Source organism: Myotis nattereri, assembly GCF_964212035.1.
Source record: "Myotis nattereri genome assembly, chromosome: 16".
NCBI classification, from domain to species: domain Eukaryota; kingdom Metazoa; phylum Chordata; class Mammalia; order Chiroptera; family Vespertilionidae; genus Myotis; species Myotis nattereri.
In genome coordinates, this window is record NC_138091.1 from 22,262,398 (window position 1) to 22,281,816 (window position 19,419).

Consider the following 19,419-nt stretch of genomic DNA (forward strand, 5'->3'; position numbering starts at 1 on the left):
CCTTCCATTCTGTCTAAAAATCTTAAGAAAAAAAAGAAGCCCAGCCAGCGTGGCTAAGTGGTTGAGCGTGGACCTATGAACCAGGAGGTCACGGTTTGATTCCTGATCACTGTACATGCTAAGGTTGTGGGCTCAATCCCCAATGTGGGGTGTGCAGGAGGCAGCCTATCAATGATTCTGTCACATCATTGATGTTTCTCTCTCTCCTTCCTCTCTGAAATAAAAAAAGAAAAGCCGAACCGGTTTGGCTCAGTAGATAGAGCGTCGTCCTGCGGACTAGAGGGTCCCAGGTTCGATTCTGGTCAAGGGCATGTACCTTGGTTGCGGGCACATTCCCGGTGGTGGGTGTGCAGGAGGCAGCTGATCAATGTTTCTCTCTCATCGATGTTTCTGACTCTCTATCCCTCCTCTCCCTTCCTCTCTATAAAAAAATCAATAAAATATATTTAAAAATATATATATATTTAAAAAAAAAAGAAAAGAAAAAAAATCTAAAATAAGAAAAAGAAAACTGTTTCACCCTGGCTGGTGTTGCTCAGTGATCGGAACATGATCCTATGCACCGAAGGGTTGTGGGTTGGATTCCTGGTCAGGGCACATACCTAGATTGTGGGTTGGATTCCCAGTCAGGGTGCATGCGGAAGGCAACCCATCGATGTTTCTCCCTCCCCCTGTCTAAGCTCAATGAAAACATATCCTGAGGTGAGTATTAAAACACACACAAAACTGTTTCTTATTTGAACTGATATATGTTCATTTATTATTATTTAATTCTAGAACTCAATAGAGAAGGAATACATTCTGAAGTAGGCCCTGTGTCTAAGGCCACACACCTTTGCATATTACAAATGTTAAGCATTTCTAATATGCCCTTTGTCTTGGTTCCTCAGTGTGTCATCAGAGGTTGAGGATTTTAACGCCTCTTTATTTTTCCCCCAATGCATCCTTGTTTACCTTTTTTACGACCTGTTTCTTCTAAGGCAGTGGTCGGCAAACCGTGGCTTGCGAGCCACATTCGGCTCTTTTGGCCCCTTGAGTGTGGCTCTTCCACAAAATACCATGTGCAGGTGCGCACGTACAGTGCGATCGAAACTTTGTGGCCAATGCGCAAAAGTCGGTATTTTGTGGAAGAGCCACACTCAAGGGGCCAAAGAGCCACATGTGGCTTGCAAGCCCCAGTTTGCCAACCACTGTCCTAAGGGAATAGTCCAGTTTCCATGTTATATTTAAGCGAAGGCCTTAGGTATTGATTTTTAAGCAGTTTCTTCGTTTTTGTTTAGACTCCTTTTGTCTTTTTGCCAAATGAAGCTTTTTTTTTTGGCTGTCATAGTTGACGTTGATATCAGCAGTTTTTTTAAAAAATATATTTTTATTAATTTCAGAGAGGAAGGGAGAGGGAGAGAGAGAGAGAATCATGGATCGGCTGCCCCCCACAAGTACCCCAACTGGGGATCGAGCCCACAACCCGGGCATATGCCCCTGACCAGAATCGAACCCGGGACCCTTCAGTTCACAGGCCGACGCTCCATCCACTGAGCCAAACCGGCCAGGGCCAGCAATCAGTTTTAAAATTGACTATAGAGCGGAAAGACGAGAGAAACATCTGTTCGTTGTTCCACCCATCCATGCATTCATTGGTTGATTTTTTTTTAAAGGGATTTTTATTTACTCATTTGTTTACTTTCATTAATCCTCACCTGAGGATGTTTTTCCCATTAATTTTTAGAGAGAGTGGAAGGGAGGGGGAGAAACAGGAAGAAACATCCATGTGAGAAACACATCGACTGGTTGCTTCCCTCATGCCTGGACCAGGGCCTCGGATCAAGCCTGCAACCAAGGTTGTCCTTGACTTGAATGGAACCCAGGACCCTTCAGTTCGAGGGCCTATGCTCTATCCCCTGAGCCAAAGTGGCTAGGGCTCATTGGTTGATTCTTCTCTGTTGTCCTGACCTGGAATCAGTCCTGTAGACAGACTAACCAACTGACATACCTGGCCAGCTCAGCAATCAGTCTTAAAACTTTCTCTTTCAAATTGTACATTCTAGATGTGAGGAGAACAAATGTATGAGTTGAGTGTAGATAAATACCAAGTTCTCTCCACCTCTTCCTGGAATAGCTGCTGGGACCTATGGAAAAGGAGAGATTGCTACATTCCCTGAGGTTGAAGAAAATATTGCAACTAAACCTTGAACATTACGCTACTATGTAAATGGGATAATAACAACATTTTGGGGAGAATGAGCAGCAGGTCTCCATGTTGCTGTCTTGGATCCAGTATGAGAGCCTGTCCTGAGTGGCTTGGTCTGTCATGACCTGTTCCTTCTCTGCTGCAGGTGGTGGTGGGAATCTTTCTTCCCAGGGAATGTTTCAGCTACAAAATACGATTTGTTTGCTATGAAGAGAAGGGGTTATTTTTTTTAGACAGTATTTTTTTTTCTGATAAAATATTGACTAAATGTGTGTGGGAAATGTTTAAAATCTGTGTTTTTATCACCAGTGTAATACATCTTTAAATAATACCCTGCTCTATTTTTTTCCAGGGGTGAGCCCCTCCAGGCTCCGAATAGGAGATCAAGAGTTTGATTCATTGCCTGCTTTACTGGAATTCTACAAAATACACTATTTGGACACTACAACGTTGATAGAACCAGTTTCCAGATCCAGGCAGGGTAGTGGAGTGAATCTCAGGCAGGAAGAGATAGAGTATGTGCGAGCCCTCTTTGACTTTAATGGGAATGATGAAGAAGATCTTCCCTTTAAGAAAGGAGACATCCTGAAAATCCGGGATAAGCCTGAAGAGCAGTGGTGGAATGCAGAGGACATGGAAGGCAAGAGGGGGATGATTCCAGTCCCTTACGTGGAGAAGTATAGACCTGTCCCCGCCTCAGTATCGGCTATGATTGGAGGTAACCAGGAGGGTTCCCACCCACAGCCACTGGGTGGGCCGGAGCCTGGGCCCTATGCCCAACCCAGCGTCAACACTCCGCTCCCTAACCTCCAGAATGGGCCCATTTATGCCAGGGTAATCCAGAAGCGAGTCCCTAATGCCTACGACAAGACAGCCTTGGCTTTGGAGGTACATAATGTGCAAAATATAGAAAGAAGAGATCTGCTACAGGATCTCCCTTTTAGACCTCTTAGAGCTTTGTAGGAATGCTGAATACAAGCTCCAGCATTGTGATGTTGTAGATGTTGAACCATTAAGTACTGATTTGGACATTTAATTGGGTTTTCTCTTTCATAGAAAACCTGTTTTGGAATGAATTAGCTTAAAACTGTATAACTGAATGTTCTGATTGGTCTACTAAACATACTTTGATTAATAACACCACCTGAATTCACAGGAATTAACCTAAAATATTTTTTCCTCATCTACTTCTAACCTGTTCCTTTCTTTTTATCATTGTTCTGAAATAAGGTGGGCTCACAAAGATTTGAGTAATAAGTGGTTCCTGTCAGAGCACTTACATGGAATTTTTCCACAGAAACTTCATGTTTTTACTTTTGGGGCATGGGGATTCTTACTGTTGATTGATTGTGTTCAAGTAAGAATTCAGGAGGAAAAGTAAAGCATAGTACAGGTGTGAAAAGATATACTCAAAAAAAAAAAGATATACTAAAAAATATTAATTCCAAGGAGCAGCAAGTTTACCTGGTCTTTGTTGTATAATGCATTTTGCAGGCAAAAAGCTAGTTCCTCCTGAGGAATAAATTATTACCTTTTACTGGTAAATAGTTATCCTTGGTAGCCCCTCTTCTCTGGCCAACCATTGTGTTTATTCCTTTATTCCTCTCTTTAGCATTCACAGCTTTGTTTCTTTCCTCCCTCCCTTTCCTTTTCTCCCTACCTCCCCTTTACCTCTCCCCCTTTCTGAGTTATGCAGAGCTAGTGGTTCATTATAAAAGCTTGTACAGGAGTGGCATGCTATCCCATCTTTCAGAGTCTTCTGATATTATAACCTGAACATAAGGAAGTAACTTTCCTAAGCACAGGCTGTAGTTACGTGAGCACAGATTAGCTGAGAAGGGGCAAATGTGTATTCTTATAAACTTTCATCTTTCCTAAATTTTGTTTTCTTTGGTCATGTTCATACACTGAGGAGTAAGAGCTGCCCTCTGTCTAAATGGGGGAGTGTTAGCCCACAGAATAAGCCAGAATTTATTTGTATCAGTCTGATATTACTGGATTGGAAGTTTTTCTTTTACATTCTGTATAGTGTTTGCAGAGGTGGGCTGGTTGAGTCTTACAGGTTGGACTGGAATATGTGTGTTTTTGAAGTGTGTATTCTTTGATATCATGTTATGACTTAAAAGTATTGTGTCCCTGCTTTGAAGAAAAGTGAAATATATGTTGTCTAGGCCACACCACTTTTTCCCACTTAGAGTCTGGAGGATGAAGAAAACAAGTTTCTAGCCTTATGTTTTTATTTCAGTTCAGATGATGGCAACATCCAACATGGTGCTGTGCATATGACAGGTGTGGCTCTTTTTTTTAAAATATATTTTATTGATTTTTTACAGAGAGGAAGGGAGAGAGATAGAGAATTAGAAACATTGATGAGAGAGAAACACTGATCAGCTGCCTCCTGCACATCTCCCACTGGGGATATGCACACAACCCAGGTACATGCCCTTGACCGGAATCGAACCTGGGACCTTTCAGTCCGCAGGCCGACGCTCTATCCACTGAGCCAAACCGGTTTCAGCAAAATATATATATTTTTAATGATTTCAGAGAGGAAGGGAGATGGGGAGAGAAAGAGAGAAACATCAATGATGAGAGAGAATCATTGATCACCTGCTTTCTGCATACCCTCTACTGGGGATCCAGCCCTCAACCCGGGCATGTGCCCTGATGGGAATCAAACCATGACCTCATGGTTCATAGGTCAACACTCAACCACTGAGCCACACTGACAAGGCAACAGATGTGACACTTGACAGTCATTGCAGACTTTGTTAGCACTGGACTGGAGTGTGGAAATAGCACTCATGGGATAAGTTAGCTAACACCAGGAGAGAATATATATCACATTAATTTTCCTTCCATTTTCATGTTCTTTCTTTTTTCAAAAATATGTTTTTATTGATTTTTAGAGAGAGGTGATGGGAGAGGGAGAGAGAAAAATCGATGTGAGAGAGAAACATCGATCAGCTGCCTTCCCTATACAACCCAACCGGGGACCAAACCAGCAACCTGGGCATGTGCCCTGACTGGGAATCGAACCATCTACCTTTTGGTGCATGGGACCCTGGTGTCAGCCAGTGCTGCATTTGCTTTTTTTTCAATATATTTTATTGATTTTTTACAGAGAGGAAGGGAGAGGGATAGAGTGTTAGAAACATCGATAGGAGAGAAACATCGATCAGCTGCCTCCTGCACATCTCCTACTGGGGATGTGCCGCAACCCAGGTACATGCCCTTGATTGGAATCGAACCTGGGACCTTTCAGTCCGCAGGCCGATGCTCTATCCACTGAGCCAAACCGGTTTTGGCCCGTCTAGAGCTCTTTTTGTTTTATAACAGTGCTGCTGCCCTCCTTAGTGCAGGTTTTCTGTGGGATCACTGAAAGCATACCCTCAGTTGTACTATCTATGCAGGGAGGCGCACAGTTCTCCTTTCCCATTTCTGGATTTTCATAGAAGCTATGCCTCATCCTTATTGAGATGAGGCTGGAAGATAAGATTAAAGACAACAGCCTGTCCAGCATGGCTCAGTGGTTGAGCGTCGACCTATGAACCAGGAGGTGATGGTTCGCTAAGTCACTTAAAAGATACTGTGGCCGAAACCGGTTTGGCTCAGTGGATAGAGCGTCGGCCTGCGGACTGAGGGGTCCCGGGTTTGATTCCGGTCAAGGGCATGTACCTGGGTTGCGGGCACATCCCCAGTGGGAGATGTGCAGGAGGCGGCTGATCGATGTTTCTCTCCCATCGATGTTTCTAACTCGCTATCTCTCTCCCTTCCTCTCTGTAAAAAAATCAATAAAATATATTTAAAAAAAAAAAAAAAAAAAGCATACTGTGATGGCCACATGTCTGGGTTATGGGCTCAATCCCTAGTGTGGGGACATGCAGGAGGCAGCTGATCAATGATTCTCTCATCATTGATGTTTCTGTCTCCCTTCCTCTGAAATTTTTAAAAATATATTTTAGAAAATGACAACAACAAACACCATTTGTTGGTATATATGACCCATTGTAAGTCCAGATCTGTAGACCAACTTGGTGCATTTTAGTGGAGTTTTACACTTAACTTGAATGTTTTTCAATTATTTTCCATTATAGTTGACATTCAGTATACACTTAAAATTGATTAATTAGAATCATTACATTTTATGTATGTATGTATACATATGTAATTTTCTGGAAGGGTTCTTTGAGTTCTTTTTTTCTTTCCTTTTTTTAAAAAAATTGTAGTTGACATACAATAGAATCATTGTATTTTAGAATTGGGCAGGACCCTAGAGATAATATATTAGACTAGCAGTCTTCAGACTAAGGCTTCTCACTATCCTAAGAGTTGCCAGAAGGTGCCTGGGGAGAGGGGAAAGCTGAGGATGCAAGGCTGTGGGTTCCCTGTCTTGCTTAACCAAAGTAACTGTTTTTATCTGCATTATATATTAGGCTCTCCCTAAGATTATTATTTTTTAAATTCTCACCCAAGGATATTTTTCCATTGATTTTAGAGAGAGTAGGAGAGAGGGAAAGATAGAGAGAAATATCGATGTGAGAGAAACAGATTGATTGGTTGCCTCCCATATTTGCCCCACCAGTGCCCCGGCCAGGAAGGAGCCTACAACCGATTTACATGCCCCTGACTGGAATGCAATCTGGGACCCTTAAGCCCATAGGCTGATGCTCCATCCACTGAGCCAAACCGGCTACGACAGATTGATTTTTTTTTTTTTTTTTTTTTAAAGAAAGGGTTTCTGTATTTTAAAACAGTAAATTAAAAAACAGTGCTGAAGAACCACCTGCCCTTGTCTTACAGATAGACATTCCCTGCATGGTATATTTGCTGTGACCAGAGTTCCCCACTGGAATATAAGTTATTAGATACTTCCTCTTTTCCACCCACCAGATTTCTCTAGTAGAGATGAAGAGTCTGGAAAGAAGAGGTTAATTCTAGTTAACAACCAAAGTATGGGCATTCCTTTGCATATTATAATTCTGTGAGTCAGGTACTCGTATCCCAGGGGAATGTAACTGAATTGGATAGATTCTATCTGTTTTGTCCAATTTATCCTGATTAAGACAGATTTTAAACAATGCAGATATGCTGCATATTTTTGATGAAGAAATTCTGGAAATAACAGCAGAGTTGTGTAGAGGCAGCTTTTATTTTTTTATCTTAGACTAGAGGCCTGGTGCATGAAATTTGTGCACAGGGGGAGGGTGTCCCTCAGCCCGACCTGCACCCTCTCCAGTCCGGGAGTCCTCAGGGTATGTCCTACTGATGGCTTGGGCCCGCTCCCCGTGGTTCTCTGTTCTCTGAGGGGCCTGCCTGCTCCACACCACGGTGACGGCCAAGTGGATCCTGCTGGGTGCTGCCTTTGGTCACACTTGCCTGCTGGGCCCACGTTGCCGGGGTGATGCCGCCAGCGTCCTGCCCTGGCCTCTATGGGTGCTGCCATCTTTGTTGTGGAATGATGGAGTGACGGTTAATTTGCATATTGCTCTCTTATTAGATAGGATTTGAGCTAAGATTTTGATCTTAGATTTTTGTTTCATGGCTCCTTGGAAGCTGGCATAGTAACAGATCTTATCTTGTACATTGCAGGTGCTAAAATTTACTTTGCAGCCTTTGTAGACTGTTTAAAATTGTCATAATATCTTTAAATGTACTAATTATATAACTCCCATTCTCTGATTCAACCTTGCATTTTGCCTTTGATAGATGATAACATTTCAGAGTAACCAAGGAAAGCTTCTCTGATGTTCTTAGGCTTGGACTTAGTCTTTTTTTCATTTTATTTATATTTTTTGTTTTGGACTTGTTCTTCAGGGCAAGCTGTAAAGTGCTTTGGGTCCCTGATCATATCTGACAGTGATTACTTGAGCTCTACATTTCCCTGCATAGAATTCTTTGAACTATAAGTTAAGAACTTTTAACCTATGTATGGAAAATAAGAGTGAAGACCCCAATTTCCCCTTTGTTAACAGAAAAAATGAGATGGGAGGTATAAGAACATGAGTGGATTTCTGTATTGTTCATTAGGACAGGTGTCTACTGTCCCTCTTTTTTCCATCCTGTTTCAAAGAGGAAGAGAGAGGGTGAGAGAGAGAAACATCAGTGATGAGAGAGAACCATTGATAGGCTACCTCCTACATGCCCCCTACTGGAGATTGAGCCTGCAACCCGGGCATGTGTTCTTGACCAGAATTGAACCCAGAATCTGCAGGCTGACGCTCTATTCACTCAGCCAAACCAGCTAGGTCTGTATCTTAAGATTGTAACATATCTGGGGCAAGTGTTCAGTTTTGCTTTCTTTGTCTTTGATATAGTATATCAAGCTTCAAACTCTTCTGCATCCCCCTCATCCTCTCTAGTCTGGCCTTAGGGAATTTGGCTTTAGTGAGTTGTTGCCGAACAGGAAGAGGAGCATACATTCAGAAACATGTCATGTTTCTGACTTGAAGAAAGAACTGTTTTTAGTATATCAGCCTTTTCTTTTTGTTTTTTATTTTCAAATTTTAAGAGAAAGTTTATTTAGAAAGTCACAGAAGTAGAAGTGAGTTGTAGAAAAAATGGGCTCAGGAAACAAGTTACAGAAGCCAAAAAAAGTTTAGCACCATTTTCTTAGTCCTCTCCTAGACTACTCCCACCTAATCCCCTAGGGCAGTGGTCAGCAAACAGCGCTCGGCAGACCGTGGCTCCCGAGCCACATGCGGCTCTTTGGCCCCTTGAATGTGGCTCTTCCACAAAATACCGACTTCTGCGCATGGGCCACGAAGTTTCAATTGCACTGTACGTGCGCGCCCGCACGTGGTGTTTTGTGGAAGAGCCACACTCAAGGGGCCAAAGAGCCGCCGACCACGGCCCTAGGGTGTCAACCACCCTTTCTTCCAAACTGTTGAAGCACTAGGGCAGCGGTTCTCAACCTGTGGGTCGAGACCCCTTGGGCGGTCGAATGACCCTTTCACAGGGGTCAAGACCATCCTGAATATCAGATATTTACATTACGATTCATAACAGTAGCAACATTACAGTTATGAATTAGCAACGAAAATAATTTTGTGGTTCGGTCACAACATGAGGAACTGTATTTAAAGGGCCAGAAGGTTGAGAACCACTGCACTAGGGCCTCATGTGCATAGTCATATTGCCTTTGGGTTTATTGTTTTTGACTTCAGGAGTCCCCATGTGCTTTGAATGTTTGAGGAGGAAGGCCCCATATGGTACAAAGGGTTATTTAATTTAGTACGGTCTTTCTCAGAGTATTTGTACATCAAGGCCACAATGGATAGCTTAATTAGCTCAGTTGACTGCTTAAAACTTTAAATCAGCAAGTTTTGTTGCCTTGCTTGTGAAGAAGCTAGTGTAGTTCTGTGGTACTACAGCAAGGGGCTGGGCTCGTCCACACTTCAACCTGCTTTTACTTAGAGCTCTGTGGGATGTGATTTGAGATGGTACTTTGAATTTCTAAAATTAAGGCAGTATGCCTGGTTGGTGGGCTCAGTGGTTGAGCATCAACCCAGGAACCAAGAGGTCACCAGTTCCATTCCTGATCAAGACACATGCCTGGGTTGCAGGCTCAGTGCCTAGTGGGGGTTGTGCAGGAGGCAGCCTATCAATGTTTCTCTCTCATTGATGTTTTATCTCTATCTTTCTCCCTTCCTCTCTCTAAAGATCAATAAAAACATATTTTTAAAAAATCAAATATTGCTAATCTTGCTTAGAATTTAAAAAAATAAGTAAATAAAGACAGTATAACACAGAGAAAAGAGAGGTATTAAAGCCTATATTTTGGTATCAAGTAGAATGGTGGGCTTAAGGTTGTATTCTGAAGAACCATCTTCTACAAAACACCTAGAAAAGCTGGATGAAATACAACAGACACCCCCCCCCCTTTTTTTTAATATATATTTTGTTGATTTTTTACAGAGAGGAAGGAAGAGGGATAGAGAGTTAGAAACACCAATGAGAGAGAAACATCAATCAGCTGCCTCCTGCACACCCCCTACTGGGGATATGCCCACAACCAAGGTACATGCCCTTGACCGGAATCGAATCTGGGACCCTTGAGTCCGCAGGCCGATGCTCTATCCACTGAGCCAAACTGGTTAGGGCCAGACATCCTTTTCTTGACACCTTTTTATTTAGATTTGAAATCATTTGGTAAAATGTACTAATCATAAGTATACAGCTCACGGTTTACATGTATATGCACCTACTGATAATCACCTGATGAAAGTATAGAAGCTTTCCAGCACTCCAGAATGTTCCTTCATATCCCTTGTGTATGTTCTTTAATATCAATAAAATGATGGATTCAGATGACACAAGGTAAGGATATTAGCTGGCATGTCATCAAACTAGCTTCTTAAAAGAAATTGGCCACTTTGACCCCATGTGGAAGGGAACCTAACATGAGTGCCATTTAAATTGTTTTTAAAAATATATTTCTTTATTCATTTCAGAGAGGAAGGGAGAAGGAGAGAGAGATAGAAACATCAGTGATGAAAGAGAATCATTGACCGGCTGCCTCCTGCACACCCCGTACTGGGGATCGAGCCTGCAACCCAGGCATGTGCTCTTGGTCGGAATAGAACCTGGAACCCTTCAGTCTGCAGGCCGACACTCTATCCACTGAGCCAAGCCGGCTAGGGCCCATTTAGATTTTTGACATAAACATACACATCCCCTCAAATATTTTTCTTTTTAATATTTTTATTGCTTTTTAGAGAGCAAGGAAGGGAGAGGGAGAGAAAAAAATTGATGTGAGAGAGAAACATTGGCTGCCTCCTGTGTGCACGAACACACACACACACACACACACACACACATACACACACACACACGGAATTAACCAAAAAGCCAGACAGGTGCTCTGACCGGGAATCGAACCAGCCACCATTAGGTGCACAGAACCATGCCCAACTGAGCCACACCAGCCAGGGCTCAAATATTTTTCGTAAGTGGTGGGCTTGTATTATTCTGGGTTCAACTACAAAAATAGCATTTAGTATGACATGAGTGTTTTGACAGGTAGTACAAATAAAAATTTTAAATGGAGGAAAGAAGTGCTGCACATGCTATAATTGACTTTTACGTAGCAAGGGGCTAGCAGCACAGGGCATTAATTTTAGTGACGTGCTGTGTGTGCGTGCATGCGTGTGTTTAGTGTGGAGAGTCAGGGTTGCTGACAGGTCAAGCACAAGGAAATTCATTAAGGTATAGTCAAATGTTATGGAGCTGATGCTGTGTGCCTAGCTTCTTTTTCTTTTTTGTGTGTGCCTAGCTTCTTGCAACACTGCAAAAGTTTTAAAAATAAGGGAACAAGTGAGATAAAGTCTGAGAATTAGAATTGGGGACAAAGGTAGAAATCTTTCAAACTAATTTTATTAGCAAGGAAATTTTCTCTTGATGTCTGGCCTTCCTCTTCCCAAAGACTGTAAGAAAATCTTTACTTGTCATAGTTGACCTGCTCAGATGTCAGGAATGTTGGATTGGAAGATTGCTGGGAGTAAACGGAACCCTGGTGCTGGCAGCCTATAGGGATCAGATCTGCTTACCAGGATGGGCATGCAGTGTGTTCCCTTTCCTCCCCTTACACCATTAGCCTTCATCTTTACAGTATCAGCCAACTGAGCTGCTGCTTTTCTCACCTTTTTGTCTTATCCCAAATATAGTCTTTAATATTCCCTGGTTTCTTTTTACTTTTCACGCAACATCTTTAGGCCTCTGGTTTCAAGATAGTTCCGTAGGAAATCACAGACAGGCCGCTAGGGAAGCTGTTTGCTCTGTGAGTGAGATCAAGCTGGTTCTAGGGAAGGCCTGGGCTTAGACCTGAGTTGGCTTTGCCTGTAGTTGGCCTACAGACATTCTTAGACAACCCCTAGGGCCCTGGCAGCATAATTAGAAAGTTCCTGGTATGGTGAAAAGAGGATAAATTGGCTTTAGAGCCAGATACTTCTGGGCTTAAATCCCAGCCCAGCCACTGACAGTATGACCTAATGCAGCAGTCGCCAACCTTTCAGACCTCACGGACCACCAGTGGTCCGCTGCTGACCTAAGGTGTATATCGTGTGATTTTTGTAAATCTTAGTCTTTTTCACCTGTAATAAGAAAACAGGCCGAAACCGGTTTGGCTCAGTGGATAGAGCATCGGCCTGCGGACTGAAAGGTCCCAGGTTCGATTCCGGTCAAGGGCATGTACCTGGGTTGCAGGCATATCCCCAGTAGGAGGTGTGCAGGAGGCAGCTGATCGATGTTTCTCTCTCATCGATGTTTCTAACTCACTATCTCTCTTCCTTCCTCTCTGGGTTTGGCTCAGTGGATAGAGCGTCGGCCTGCGGACTGAAAGGTCCCAGGTTCGATTCCGGTCAAGGGCATGTACCTGGGTTGCAGGCATATCCCCAGTAGGAGGTGTACAGGAGGCAGCTGATCGATGTTTCTCTCTCATCGATGTTCCTAACTATCTCTCTCCCTTCCTCTCTGTAAAAAATCAATAAAATATATTAAAAAAAAAAAAAAAGAAAACAGTTCCTGTCCTTTAGGGTTATTACGATGATTAGAAAATAATTAATATAAAACACTCTCTACAGTACTTTATGAACGTTCAGTGAATAGTAGTTATTAACTTAGTAAAACCAAATGAACAGTTATGCTTAGAAACCACTCATATGCTCAGAACTTAGATGTTGATAAAAGATACTTCTAAGCTCTTTTTCTTTTTTAATTGATTTTTAGAGAGAGAGAAACATCAATATAAGAGTGGAACAGCCAGCCCTAGCCGGTTTGGCTTGGTGGATAGAGCGTCAGCCTGCGGACTGAAGGGTCCCAGGTTCGATTCCAATCAAGGGCATGTACCTTGGTTGCAGGCACATCCGCAGTGGGAGGTGTGCAGGAGGCAGCTGATCGATGTTTCTCTCTTATCGATGTTTCTAACTATCTCTCTCCCTTCCTCTCTGTAAAAAATCAATAAAATATATTAAAAAAATAAAACTTAAAAAAAATAAGTATATTTTATTGATTTTTTTTTTTACAGAGAGGAAGGGAGAAGGATACAGAGTTAGAAACATCGATGAGAGAGAAACATTGATTCAGCTGCCTCTTGCACGCCCCCTACTGGGGATGTGCCCGCAACCCAAGTACATGCCCTTAACCGGAATCGAACCTGGGACCCTTGAGTCCGCAGGCCGACACTCTATCCGCTGAGCCAAACTGGTCAGGGCATAAAATATATTTTAAAAAAAAAAAAGAATGGAACATCCATCGGTTGCCTTCTGCACACCCTGTACTGGGGATTGAGCCTGCAATCCAGCATGTGCTCTTACTGGGAATCGAACCAGCAACCTTTTGGTGCATGGGATAAAGGTCAACCAACTGAACCATACTGGCCAGGGCAAAAGATAGTTATAAGTTCTTTAGTCTAATGACATCTGGGCCTTACCTCCAAATATTAAACAAAATGTTTATTATTTTACCACAGGATGAATCTATTTGTCAAACTGACCTTATGTTCTTTTTTTTTTCTTTTTCATTTGTTTATTTTTTTCTTTTTTTGACCTTGTCTTAGTTTCATAGCAGAATAGAGGTATATCCTAGATTGTCAAAATTTTATTTTTTAATATATTTTTATTTCAGAGAGGAAGGAAGAGGGAGAGAGAGAGATAGAAACATCCGCCAAAACCGGTTTGGCTCAGTGGATAGAGCGTCGGCCTGCGGACTGAAGGGTCCCGGGTTCGATTCCGGTCAAGGGCATGTACCTGGGTTGCAGGCACATCCCCAGTAGGAGATGTGCAGGAGGCAGCTGATCGATGTTTCTCTCTCATCGATGTTTCTGACTCTCTATCTCTCTCCCTTCCTCTCTGTAAAAAATCAATAAAATATAAAAAAAAAAAAAGAAAGAAACATCCATGATGAGAGAGAATCATGGATTGGATGCCTCCTGCAAGTCCCCCACTGGGGATTGAGCCCACAACCCGGACATGTGCCCTTGACTGGAATCGAACCTGGGACCTTACAGTTCGCAGGCCGACATTCTATCCACTGAGCCAAAGTGACTAAGGCAAAATTTTATATCTGATGTTGCAACAGAAAGTTTTTTATAACAGAAGCAGAAACAAGATGTCCATGCCCTAGCCGCTGTGGCTCAGTGGATAGAGCGTCAGCTTGCGGACTCAAGGGTCCCAGGTTCGAATCCGGTCAAGGGCATGTACCTTGGTTGCGGGCACATCCCCAGTAGGGGGTGTGCAGGAGGCAGCTGATCGATGTTTCTCTCTCATCGGTGTTTCTAACTCTCCCTCTCCCTTCCTCTCTGTAAAAAAATCAATAAAATATATTTTTTAAAAAAAACAACAAGATGTCCTCTTATTAACGTTCCCTTATTAATGAACAGGTACCAAGTGGCATTGAGGAAACAACGAAGTCTGTTAGTATATGGTGGGGTAGGGGTGAGGTTGGTGAAGAAGGTGGGGGCTTTGCAGAGAGCTGATGGAATTTGGAATTTTGGCCGATATCTGCTCAAATGGGGAAAGCCTTGCCTTGGTAGGAAATTGGTGGGAACGTTTCATTTTCTGAAACCAAGTGAAGTATGCTTCCTATGATTGCCCTCTGCTCTATAAGTAATAAATAGGCCAGGATATGTGTATGAGAGTGGGTTGGGAGATTGTGCTGCTACTATATGCCTGGGTGGGAAGTTAGGGGAGGACATGGATTTCTTTTCCTAGGCCAGAGCTTGTGGGCAGGCTGGAAGCTAAAGGTAGTGGAAACAAAGAGAAGGAACAGTAGGTCACTATAGTTGGGCTTGCTCATCAACACTTGCTATTTCCAAAAAGTATTGTTTTCTAGGATCCTTTCTATTTTCTGTGTGTTTTTCTGCACTGCTAAAATCACTTCTTTCTGCCTGCATTAACCACAAGTAATCAGTCTGATGGCTGGGGCTTGGGAGGCAGCAAATAGCCGTTTCTGTAATGTCAGCCCTAGAGCAATCGTGGGCAGGGTATGCCTAATCAGAGATTAGATTTTCAGCTTTCATTCATAACTGGAAATAAATTGCTCTCCTTATTCTCCTCTTGCAGGTCGGTGAGCTGGTAAAGGTTACGAAGATTAATGTCAATGGTCAGTGGGAAGGGGAGTGTAATGGCAAACGAGGTCACTTCCCATTCACACATGTTCGTCTGCTGGATCAACAGAATCCTGATGAGGACTTCAGCTGAGTATAGCTCAACAGTTTTGCTGACAGATGGGAACAATCCTTTTTTTTTTTTTTTCCTTTTCAGTTGCCATCTATACATTTTTTTTTTTTTACAGATGTCAAACACAGTCTAGTTTATATAAGTGTTCTGTTACCTGTGATTTTTTAGACTGAACTACTACATCCCTAGTTCCATTTACCACGTTCAGGGTACAAAACTGGAGGGCTTTGTGTGTTAACTTCTGAATTGGACATTTTAGGTGGTAGCTGCTATGCCTGAGTCTGTCAGAGGGATAGGTGGGTATCTCGCCTCCTTTCTTCAGGCAATGCAAGTGAACCTGTGGAAAACTGATGGACAGGAGAGAACTGTTGCACACTACCTACCCTGATTTATCCAATGGCTTTTTTTTTCATTCTGAAACCATCTTATCAAATGGCAATAGACTGTTCCCTTTCACCCCCAGAAAGTAATCATGTACTGTGTGAATTATACCCAGTGGGATTGCTTTTTCATTTATAGAACATGACCATTGTATGACTCATTCTGACAGTTCAAATCCTGAGATTTCTGAGGACACTACTAAAGGCATTTTCTTCCTTCTAAGTCAATGCTTCATACTTTTTCTTGGGATTCTTTGAACCCTTGTCATCCTTTTCCGCAGATAGGTTAATTCTTATGAAAAGTGTTTATTTTCATTCCAGATGACAAGCAGGATGTGCAGAGCACTTTATTTAGTGCATAGCTTTAAGCCAGTATTGGATTCACTGAGTGGACAGCCAAACTCAGCTCTCTGCCTTTCCTCAAGGGGTCATAGTAGGTTCACACTGCTATCGCAGCTAAATGGACTCCTAACAATGGGATCCAGCAGGGATATTTCTCCGGATTCTTTGGAATTCTTAGCTTCTACTTGGAGTGGAAGGACCAATCACTAGAATATTCCATAGAAGGTTGTGTGGCCAAATTCTGCCCTTTGCTTTATGTGCAACTTGTATAAGTCAAGTTAAAATTACATGAGTTTGGGGATAGGGTTAGCACTTTGAAAAATGTTTGAACCAATCATGAATTACTTAGGTATTATTCATTTCACATTACCAGAATAGTGCATGAAGTACATTATAAACTGCCTTCAGTTTTGGGTCTTTATGTTCAAGTTTAGTTTACAAATCCTTTTAAGTACAGAATGGTTTATATGGGGTTAGGTGCTCCAAAAAATAGATTTCTGAGACCAAAAATGATCTAGGCTATATAGACTGTAATATGAAACTTTCAAAGCTAGCTTCCAGCCTAGGAAGGCACTAACTGGTATATGGTATGATACAACCAATAGAAACATTTTATATTTAGCTTAGGGCCTCATTTTAGGAAAGAAATGTATCTTTCTAATTCTTTTGCATAGGTAATGATTAATTTGCATTTTTTGGCGTGCACCAAATCATGTTATCCCAGTGACTAGCACAATGTCTGGCACAATTGATGTGCAGATGTTTGTGTGAGTGAATGAGAGGAATGTAGAAGCTCATTACATTATATGGCACAGGGAAGCCAGCTGGCACAGGATTACATACATTACCACAAGTAAACTAATGCATTGACGCTAATTTAATGTATTTTTACCTCACACTAAGGTAATGCTTGATAAAGACATCAATACTCGACTTTTTAAATGCTAGCATAGTGCTATGCACACAGTGGGTGCTCAATGTTGATTGAACAAATTTGCAATACTAGACTTAATTCCACCTGACTGACTACTCTGTCAAATTTTCAGTTAGAGCACAGATACTGTAAAATTCAATAAGTACACATGAAATCTTGTTTTTCTGAAAGTATGACATCTAAAATATTTGTAGAGAAACCTTGTCACACTGCTTTGAATATTTGTATTTTCTTTTGCCTTTGACATTATGATATTGGCCTGTAATGTCTATTTTCATCTTATGGAATATTAGTGGAACATGCACCTCTACCCAAATCATAAGAATTTCTTAATGATGGCTTGTCCAAAGCCATTATATGAACTGTTGGGTTGGATTTGGCTGGATGTGGTAGTTGTTGGACCTTAAGAAATCAAAGGACTTCTTAAAAATATCTTCCAAAAACAAATACTAGAGTCCTATTCAATTGCATATGTACATTGTCACAAAGCAAAGTAAACTGAAATTGGCTGCTATATTTTATATAATATAATCATTTCTGCAAAAGCCCAGTTTTTGGATACTAATATTTGACATGATTCATTCTTATTAATTTGTTGGAATTGTTTATTGTTAATAATGCAAATAGATAATTTTTAATTATCCTTAAGTAACATTTCATTATTAATGGTTTGAAATGGGTGACAAGCAAACCAATTTGAAATAAAATATGAACATGTGCCATTGTATTATAACACTATACACTTTCTTGACAGTAAGATTTTGAAAAAATGTTTTTTTTGTAGCATGTATTGTATATGTTTATAGTATATGTAGTAAATAAAAATATGGCCAAATATTTGGCTTGGTGATCTTTTGAAGAAAGTAATGTTTGAATATTTTTCACAAAAGAGCTACATCTGTTGTGCTTAGGGAATAAGAGATGTGTGCACTCAGTCTACAATCATGTAATGAGAAACAATCGTTCCGTGGATACTCATTAAAGCTGGGATTAATCACTGGTGATGTTTTAAAGGGTCTCCAAAATTCATGAAATACTGAATTGAGGGGAATATAAGAAGATTATTATATAATGATTGGAAATTTGGAATGACCTGAACAGAGAACATCAATGGTTTATATGTGGGTATAAAGAAAAGGTTTGGATGTTATACAATAGGTTTTTAGAATGTTAGTGTAAATACCCAGATATTTTTATTTAAGTAGCACATTTTCAGGGTAGATAATTATAAACAAAGTGTGTGAGTACATATACCGAAAATTGACATAATACTCTAAAATAGTTTTGTATTGTGTATGGGTGCTGAAGTTTTAAAATGGAAAGGATAGTCTTTGCCAGTTACTTAAACTGTGTTCTCCCTCGGACCCAGGACACATCTAGTTATTGCTATAAATAGCAAGCAGGGTGTCAACCCAGCGTTAAATAAAGGAACCTACACCAAAGAGAGTCAACTTTGGCATACACAAGCTTAACTGCAAGGTGACTTAAGAATGTTTCAACTTTTTGTAAAAAAAATAAACTACCAAAGTCTTGTTTTAAAAAATATGTTGAGTGTTGGGTTCCTTTACATAGCCTGGAGTGCTCATACCAGCTCTTATATTTTGTGACCCTGATCTTCAGATTAAGTTCTGTTCCTCTTACAGATATGAAGAGAGAAGAGGCCCCTCCATAAAAGAAAACATTAAAGTAGTTCTAAGTTTGGCAGGAGGAGGGTAAGAGTTTGGAGCTTGGCTGCCACACATATCCTGACGAAAAAGAAATGGGGAAATAAGGTGAGGGGGCATAAAAGAACTAGTTATCAAGAAGTGAGAGTCAGCCCTAGCTGGTTTGGCTCAGTGGATAGTGTTAGCCTGCAGACTAAAGGGTCCCAAGTTCGATTCCGGTTAAGGGCACATGCCAGAATTTCAGGTTCAACCCATGGTGGCGGGCATGCAGGAGGCAGCCGATAGATACTTCCCTCTCCCTCTCTAAAAATCAATATTTTTTTTTTAAAAAAAGGTGAGGTTCAAAAAGAAAGGAAAGCAGTGTTTGTGGATCTTCTCTGAATACAGAACAAAAGCAAGCAGAAATAAATGAGCTGCCAGGCTTGCTTTTGTTCAAGGGGATATTTCTGTGGTTGGCCTGGTTTACTTTAGACCAGCCGTGGGCAAACTACGGCCCGCGGGCCGGATCCGGCCCTTTTGAAATGAATAAAACTAAAAAAAAAAAAAAAAGACCGTACCCTTTTATGTAATGATGTTTACTTTGAATTTATTTATATTAGTTCACACAAACACTCCATCCATGCTTTTGTTCCGGCCCTCCGGTCCAGTTTAAGAACCCATTGTGGCCCTCGAGTAAAAAAGTTTGCCCACCCCTGTTTTAGACCTTAATTGAACCCTACCGAAGTGGGCACTCAAA

The 19,419-nt window shown here is 41.4% G+C and overlaps 2 protein-coding genes across 2 annotated transcripts in view; both read left to right on the forward strand.

Annotated features, from left to right (window-relative positions):
- CRK (CRK proto-oncogene, adaptor protein) overlaps window positions 1-17,870 on the forward strand; it is a gene marked incomplete at its 5' end in the record, with an annotated part of 30,308 nt that extends 12,438 nt beyond the window's left edge. The window contains 2 exons of the mRNA XM_081109375.1: window positions 2,541-3,076; window positions 15,247-17,870. Coding sequence (XP_080965501.1) covers window positions 2,541-3,076; window positions 15,247-15,384 — 674 coding nt within the window. The 3' untranslated portion in view covers window positions 15,385-17,870. The remainder of the gene's footprint in view (window positions 1-2,540; window positions 3,077-15,246) is intronic.
- Window positions 17,871-18,131: 261 nt separating this feature from the next.
- YWHAE (tyrosine 3-monooxygenase/tryptophan 5-monooxygenase activation protein epsilon) overlaps window positions 18,132-19,419 on the forward strand; it is a 61,591-nt gene continuing 60,303 nt past the window's right edge. Inside the window, exon 1 of the mRNA XM_081109376.1 lies at window positions 18,132-18,791. The gene's annotated coding sequence lies outside the window, so the exon portion shown is untranslated. The remainder of the gene's footprint in view (window positions 18,792-19,419) is intronic.